This window comes from Chrysochloris asiatica, unplaced genomic scaffold, assembly GCF_000296735.1.
Source record: "Chrysochloris asiatica unplaced genomic scaffold, ChrAsi1.0 scaffold00054, whole genome shotgun sequence".
Lineage (NCBI taxonomy): Eukaryota > Metazoa > Chordata > Mammalia > Afrosoricida > Chrysochloridae > Chrysochloris > Chrysochloris asiatica.
This window is the reverse complement of record NW_006408572.1, coordinates 13,747,464-13,755,869: the sequence shown is the minus strand read 5'-3', so window position 1 is coordinate 13,755,869 and position 8,406 is coordinate 13,747,464. Positions and strand designations below refer to the sequence as shown.

General features: G+C 44.3%; 1 protein-coding gene across 1 annotated transcript in view; it reads right to left on the bottom strand.

The window, feature by feature from the left end:
* Positions 1–8,406, bottom strand: part of SHISA6 (shisa family member 6) — a 429,288-nt gene that overhangs the window by 197,174 nt on the left and 223,708 nt on the right. The window contains exon 4 of the mRNA XM_006863510.1: positions 8,112–8,207. Within this exon, the coding sequence (XP_006863572.1) occupies positions 8,112–8,207 (96 nt within the window). The remainder of the gene's footprint in view (positions 1–8,111; positions 8,208–8,406) is intronic.

The window sequence follows — 8,406 nt, the reverse complement described above, 5'->3', positions numbered from 1 at the left end:
AAAAAAAAAAAAAAAAAAGTTAGCATACGATTGATACTGATTCATGATGATTCCTTATGTGTCAGATTCCTTATGAGCAGAACTATGCGCCACAGGATTTCCAATGGTTACTTTTTAGGCAGTAGATCACCAAGCCTTCCTTCCAAGGTGCCTCTGGGTAGATGCGAACCTACAACCTTCTGTCTACAGCCTACAGTGTTAACTGTTTGCACCTTTGAGATGTGTCTTTTGAAACGATCCCAGAGTGAGAGTCTTGTTAGCCACTGATACTCTGATTTACACAGAACACTGAGGTACAAACATAGAGAAAATGTAACAGCTTCAGGGATTCCAATACCTCCAGCCAGAAAATCTACAGCCAGGATCTGAAATTGAGTTTCCACACGGAAAAGAATCCATTAGCCCAGTCAACTCCTTTCTGTTTGTCGAGTGTAGTTGCAACATAATTCAAGTAACAAAGGATACTCTTGGTGGGTAACAAAGGGCCAGGGAGCTGAACATAATTTTCTCTAAGTTCATAACTGTCCATGGAGTCAGCCACAGACAAGAAACCTGCTTCTCTGTGTTTGTTTTGCTCCTTTGTTTTATTCTTAAAGACAGAAGAGCAGAAAAGAGGAGGTAGGCGGGGGTGCTGGTAATCACCTAGAATTTTGAATTCAGACATGTTCTTTGCCTGCAAGGACTCAAGACACTGCCTCCAAGCTATCTGCGTACCTCGCTTCCAGCTACTGCTCTATACAATGGGGCTTCAAAAACTTCATGGAGAAAAATGGAATTAAAAGATAATGGATGGCAATGAAACGATATACAAGAGGATGAATGTAAAACTAATGTTCTCCCATGTAAACTATCACATAATTCACAATAAAACATTTAAAAAAAAAAAAAAAAAAAAAAGATAATGGAACTGTTGCATGAACTTTTGCAAGCTTCCTCATAGGTCTTTGTTCATGTCCTTCTGTGCTCCTCTTGGCTTGTCAACTTCTTCCTGTCCTTCATCAGTGATCATCTATAGCCCTGTCTGCTCTACAAAACCTTCTTCTTGTCATTTCATTCAGGCAGTATGTCCCTCCTTTGAACTCCACTGTTCTCTTTTGCCATCTACTTCAGGGCACATACTGGTCTGGCTTCTAGAAGGCAGACACTGTTCCATTTAACTTTGCTCAATTAGCACTCAGGTTAAATTGAAATGTACAAAAGTACAAAGACTCCGTTGGCATTTTTGGGTTCCCCACCTGGGATAGGCACCAGACTCCTAAGAGGTCCTGTGTTATGCCTCAAAATTCCCACTGAAATGATTTTCCTTCTCAGCTACAGGAAAACCTGGCTGTCAACACGCAAGCTATCAAATCACTGGTGGGACAGCTTCTGTGGAAAATAGGTTGGTTGTTCCTCCAAAAACTGAACATAAAACTACCATCTGACTCAGCAATCACAATCCTAGGTGTAAACCCCCAACGAACTGAGAGAAGGAACACAGGTCTGCACACCAATGCAGCACTCTTCACAGTAGCCAACAGGTAGAAACAACCCACAAGTCCTTCAACAGAGGAAGGCATACACAAAATGTGCTACATACATACAATGGAGTATTCCGTTCCAACGAGAAATGAAGTTCCAATGCATGCCACAACACAGATGAACCTTGAAAACCTGCAAAATTAAGTAAATCTGTGGCAAAATGATGAATCTTCTATGCTCTCACGTACATGAAATAGGTAAACACGTAGAAAACAAAGCGTATTCGTGATTACCAGAAGTGAGGAAGAGCAGGGGAGGAGGAGATATTGTTTAGGGAGCACTAAGGAGCTGAGCAAATAATCCGAGAAGCTGGGTTCTATGAAGAAAAACATGGCATCAGGATTGGAGGAAGACTCATTAACAACCTGCAGATGATACAACCTTGCTTGCTGAAAGAGAAGAGGGCTTATAGCATTTACTGATGAAGATCAAAGAGCACAGCCTTTGGTATGGATTACATCTCAATGTCAAGAAAACAAAAATCTTCACCACTGGACCAATAAACAACATTCTTATCAACGGAGAAAACTGATGTTGTCAAGGACTTCATTCTTCTTGGATCAACTATCAACACTCACAGAAGCAGCAGTCAAGAGATCAAACGACATATTGCGTTAGGCAAATCTGCTGCACAAGACCTTTTTAAAGTATTGAAGAGCAAAGATGTCAGCTTGAGGATTAAGGTGCACCTGACCCAAGCCATGGTATTTTTAATAACCTCATATGCATGCAAAAGCTGGAGAGTTAATAAGGAAGACTGTAGAAGAGTTGATGCTTTTGAGTTACGGTGTTAGAGGCGAATATTGAAAGTGCCATGGCTACCAAAAGAACCAATAGATCCGTTTTGGAAGAAGTGCAGCCAGAGTGCTCCCTGGAGACCAAGATGGCCAAACTTCATCTCTCATACTTCGGGTATATTGTCAGGAGGGACCAGTCACTGGAGAAGGAGATCATGTTTGGCAAGGTGGAGGGTAAGAGAAAAAGGGAAGACTCCCATTGAGATGGATTGGCCAAGTGGCAGCATCAATGGACTCAAGTGTGGCAACAGTTAGTGTGGTTGGCCCAGGATTGGGCAGTGTTTCATTCTGCTGTGCATAAGGTCGCTATGGGTCAGAACCAACTCGACGACATCTAACAACAACAAAAGGAGCTCTGGTGGCGTAGTGGTTATGAGTCAGGCTGCTAACCTCAAGGTCAACAGTTTGAAACTACCGCGAGTTGGGAGAAAGAGGAGGCATTCTGCTCCCATAAAGATTTACAGCCTCAGAAACCCTTTAGTCGGAACCGACTCCACAATACTTAACAACAACAACAAGGGTCGCTATGGGTCAGAACTGACTCGAAGGCACTTAACAACAAGTTTATGTTGGACTCCAGGTGTGGCACTGTAGGACCAGCACTAAACTGTGAACCACAAGGTCGCCAGTTCAAACCCACCAGCTGTTCTTTGGAAACGCTAGTGTCACTATTAATTGGAACCAACTCAACGGCATTTAACAACAACGTCAAGTTGGAGTCCTGGTGTGGCACTGTAAGAAAGCACTGGGCTGCTAAATGCCAAGTAGGTGGTTCAAACCCAGCAGCCACTCCTTGGAAACCCTTCAAAGGACTGTTATGAGTTGGGAATGACTGGATAACACTTTAACAACAAATTTATGTTACTAGTTGTTGAGTAATTCAGAAAAGAAGAGTGGTGATGATTGGCCAAGATGAAGAATGCATCAATATCACTGCATTAATGAACATGTAAAAACTGTTGACTTGACAAATGTTTTGTTTTACACACACACACACACACACACACACATATGGAGCTCTGGTAGCGTAATGGTTACGAATCAGGCTGCTAACCTCAGGGACAGCAGTTCAAAACTACCGGCTGTTCCGTGGAAGAAAGATTCGTCTTTCTACTCCCATAAAGATTTACAGCCTTGGAAACCCTGTATAGGGTCACTATGGGTCAGAATCAACTCCATAGCACATAACAACAACAACATAGATACATATTACATAAATAATAATAATTAATTGATGTTGCCGTTAAGTGTCATTGAGTCCGTTTTGAGTCATATTTAAGGCTTGCAAGGAGCCGCTGGTGGTTTTGAACCACCAACCTTGCAATTAGCAGTTGAGTACCACACCAGTTATCCACTTATTTGGGGATTCCTCTAATAGAATCTAATTACCCATGTGCTTATGGATCTTATCAGAAAGCATCCTGACTTATGTGCATCTTCACGCCCAACTTCCTGAAGCTAGAGAAGCTTTTGCTGAGGCCCAGGGGCACTTCTATTTCAGGGCTGCCTCTGGGAACTCTAACGTGGTAGACTGGTCTGTGGTCAACCCACACATCCCATTAAACATCACCAGTGTCATTTAAAGCCATATGTTAGCATAGTGAGTCACGAGTTGGACTGCTAACTGCTAGGTCAGCAGTTTGGACCCACCAGTTGCTTTGCGGGAGAAAGATGAGGCTTTCTGCTCCCGTAAAGATTTACAGCCTCAGAAACCCTGTGCAGGGTCGCTATGGGTCGGAACCGACTCCACGGCCCATAACCACCACCACCATGGAGCACTTCTATTTGCTGGGAACTCTAATATGATGGACTGGGCTGTGGTCACCCACACATCCCATTAAAGGCTCCTAATGCCACTGAGTGCCAGGAGCCATCAATGTTTGGGCCTTGGGTCATTAAGTCTGATTTGAAATACATCTTAAATTCAGTGATAGAGGTTGGCAGAGCAATGGTAGGAAGGGGCTTCAAAAAGCTTGTGACAAATGGAAATCTTAAGGTAGTGGAATTTTTCCATGAGCTTTCTGAAGTTTTTCGTATTACCGTCACATGTTGGCTACCCATTAGTAATGAGAATAAGTGGGGTTACTCAATGGCCAGGAGACCGAAAGGCAATGCATAAAGAAGGACAAAAGGGGATAAAGAGACAAGGACTGCAAAGGCAGTACCTGGAGTTGATGCAAAAAAAAGACAAAAAAACGGTCAGAATTAAATACGCATGCCCGAGAATGACCCTGGCTTAGAAGACTCAGGTAGCCCCACTCTCCGCGCGTACTTGCTTGGAGCTGGTTTGCTTGGAGTTACCACTCAGAGTTTAACTCAATCTGCTCTGAAGGAAAGGAGAATGATGCTTGAAATTATTCCAGAGTCATAAGCTGTGCCGAGATGTCTCTGATATTAGAAGGGAATCCCCATTTCAAAGCTCCCAGTCCTCAACTTCATTCTCTTTGCTCATGAAAGTTGAGTTATAATCTAAATAGGAAAATGTACACCAGGTCCATTCCTGGAAAGAGGAGGTGTCAGAAACCTTGGATAGAAGAAAATGAAGAGGAGGGTCTGGTAAGGATGATAAAGGGGGAGGAAGGCAATGCGTGCTCAGGAGACTGAGGGGAATAACATGATGGGAAATTAAAAGTCAGTAGCCACAGCAAAGCCTAGGTAGGAAGGGTCTTCTCAATACCTCAGGAGACAGTGACCAATTGAAAGACCGGTGGTGGCGGCTATGTGCCGTGGTTCCGAATCATAGCAACTCTGCACAGGGTTTCCAAGACTGTAATTCTTTATGGAAGCAGAAAGCCTCATCTTTCTCCCATGGAATGGCTGGTAGTTTTGAACCGCTGACCTTGAGGTTAGCAGCCCGACTCATAACCACTACGCTACGAGAGCTACTGAAAGGACATTTGTGCTAGAGATTATGTTCCATGTTATGCTGTTTCTGAGTATTTTGTTACGCTGTTGTGAAGTGTTCCATGTTATATTGTTATGTGCAGTCAAGTTGGTTCTAACTCAGAGCAACCTTTTAAAGTGTTTCTGAGGCTATAAATCTTTCTGGGAGTAGAAAGTCTCATCTTTCTTCCAAGGAGCAGCTGGTGGGCTTAAACCGCTGACCCTGAGGTCTTCTTCCACTCTTGGCCTCTTCAGTCCTGCTTTCGTCACACTGGACTTCTCCCTGGCCACAGGATGGATGAACCTCAAGACTTTCCTGAGAACTTCATCTGGGATGCAGATCTCTCTGCTCAGTTACCACCTTATCTCAAACCAGAGAAGCTTCCTGCCTCAGTACAGCCAGCCCCCTCACATGTTGGACTTCCCTTGTGCTCATTGTCACCCAGTATATACTGATTGATTGATTGAATCTGTCTGTCTCTGCAATAGAATGCAAGCTTCATAAAGGCTGGGTTTTAATTTGTGTTTTTCTATAGACTGCTCATCACATAGTGGTGGTGGTTATGTGCCGTGGAGTCGGTTCCGACTCATAGCAACATTGTATAGGTTTCTGAGGCTGTAAATCTTTACGGAAATAGAAAGCCTCATCTTTCTCCCACAAACAACTGCTAGTAGTTTCAAATTGATGACCGAGAGATTAGCAGCCTGACTCATACAAACCCACTAAGCTACCAGAGCTCCTTAATCGCATAGTTGTTGTTAAGTGCTGTTGAGTCAGTTCCAATTCATAGTGACCCTGTATAGGGCTTCCAAGGAGTGGCTAGTGGATTTGAACCACTGACCTTGTGATGCACACCAACCTTGTGGTCCAGTGCTTTATCCTGCAGCACCATACCAGGATTCCATCACATAGTTGTAGCTATTGTTGTTACGTGCCGTCGAGTCAGTTGTGACTCATAGAGACCCTGTGTAGGGTTTCCAAGGAATGGCTGATGAATTTGAACCACTGACCTTGTAGTTCAAACAACTTTGCAGTCCAGTGCATTAACCTGCAGTGCCCCACCAGGGCTCCTCACAGAGTAAACCTCCGTAAGTATTGGCTGAGTGAACGCATACACCAAAAGCCGTGATATTTACAGCACACATAAACAATTATATTGATTGAATTTGTCTGGTGCTTCACATTGCACCACCAACAAGGGGTAGGGGCAAGGGTGGGAAATTGTCACAGATGGTTAGACTTGGTAAGACTTGTCATGTTTTGTGACAATGCAGATTTGTGGCTCTGTGCCATGGGCTCTAGGGGTTTGGTGGGCAGCCCACAATACGAGCCCCAATGACCCTCCCCTCTTGATAGTCACACTTTTGTACATCCCCTTCTGTATTGAACAGGGCATGTAACTAAGGGGATATTACAGGCATGATGGAGAGTAAGTCCTAAGGCTGAGTCACGGAAGGCATGGTGTGTTATGCCTTTCTCCCTCTCATTTCACTCCCTCCCTCTGAGGAAAACCAGCCGCCATGCAGTGAGGGCTCCCAATGAGCCCATGGAGACCACCTCATGGAGAGGAGCTGAGGTCTCCTGCCAACAGTCAGCACCATGTGAGTGAATCATTGTAGAAACCCATCCTCCCGCCCCAGTAAATCTTTCAGGTGATGCAGCCTTAACTGCAACTTCAAGAGACCCCAGGCTACAAGAACCCGGGTAAGTGGCATCCAATTTCCTGACGCACAGACACTGTGGGGAATACATAATAAATGCTTACCATTGCTTCTGAAACAGTACGGTTTGTTAGAAAGTTTACGTTTTAGAGTCACTTGTTTCTCAGAGGTAGGTAATGAATACAAAGTGGGTGATGTGGGGGCCGGCAATCCTGGCTTCGGTTGATCTAGGTTTAACTAGCATTGTACTGGTTAACTATACCACCCATTTTCCCAGCTGGTTCCATTTTGATGCTGCAATTCTCAAGTCGCCACAAATGCCACCTGTATCCTCAATAAACTTTATTTAGACACAAATAGACACAACACAAAATACATACACAGATACATATATATATATATTTTCACTATAGGTTGAACAAACATCACATAGGGAATTTAAAAAGTAAGTGCATGGAAGGTAAGAAAAAATTGCAAAGTTCCTTGTTCACTCACACTTAAAACAGACACAGATTACAGAGGGAGACCTTCCCCACAACAGTATTCACATTTGGTCTATAACAGTACACAGGGTGTTGGGAAGGTAATCAACCGAGTGAGTGGACCCAGTAACTCTGGAAGTCACAGGATGCTCACAACATTAGGAGAATTCTTTTTATACAAATGACACAGTTGCCTGAGGATTCCGTACCCCCTGCACAGATGCTCTGCAAGCTGTCAGCTAGGACATAAAGCAGCTCAGCAGAAAGGCTATGTTAGCATTCATCTTGCTGTTTGAGGGTCCATATAAGCTCTATCTCAAGATCCACATCATCTCGGGTTTACATAGACACACTTGGATGCTGGGCTGTCCATGAAACCCTCCTCATGCATACTGGCTTAGAAACCCACAGCTTCAGAACATGGACATCAGGTGCTTTTAAAAGGAAAGAGACGAATAGACAAAAGGAGAGAAAAACACTTTGCAAAAGCTGCCGTATGGGTTGGCAGCGTTTCCCCCAGCACACGGCCGTGGTTACCCCCTCAGGGAGCCACAGGCTTCAGGATCCTGCTCCAAGCCACAGGCGGGGCAGCACGGATGTCTGTTTCAAGTCTATTTCCCTCTACAGTCACTCCGGTCAGAAGCAATTGACACACCCCACTCACTCCTGGCCTGGGCACTCCTCTGGCCTCCACACCATCTTCACCTTTCAGACTGGTTTTCCCTAGGCAACCTCTGTATTTAGTAAAAAATGGTTTCCACTGTACCCTTCGTGTGTCCTCTTCCTAATGTGACAAATCCAGAGGAGATGAAGTTGTGGAGATCAGGCCCTCCGCTTCGGTAAGCCTCCTTCCCATAATGCCCTGTAAGACAAAGAAGCTGAATTACCTGGAGAGTCCGGGACATCACACAGAAAATGAACGCAGCTCACTCCCTACCCAGCGATGGGGATGCATTGAGTTCCAAATCAGCAGTTAAAGTTAGAAGGACTCAGGAGAAAAAGAAAAACATATATATATAAAAGGAGCTCTGGTAACGTAGTGGTTACGAATCGGGCTGCGA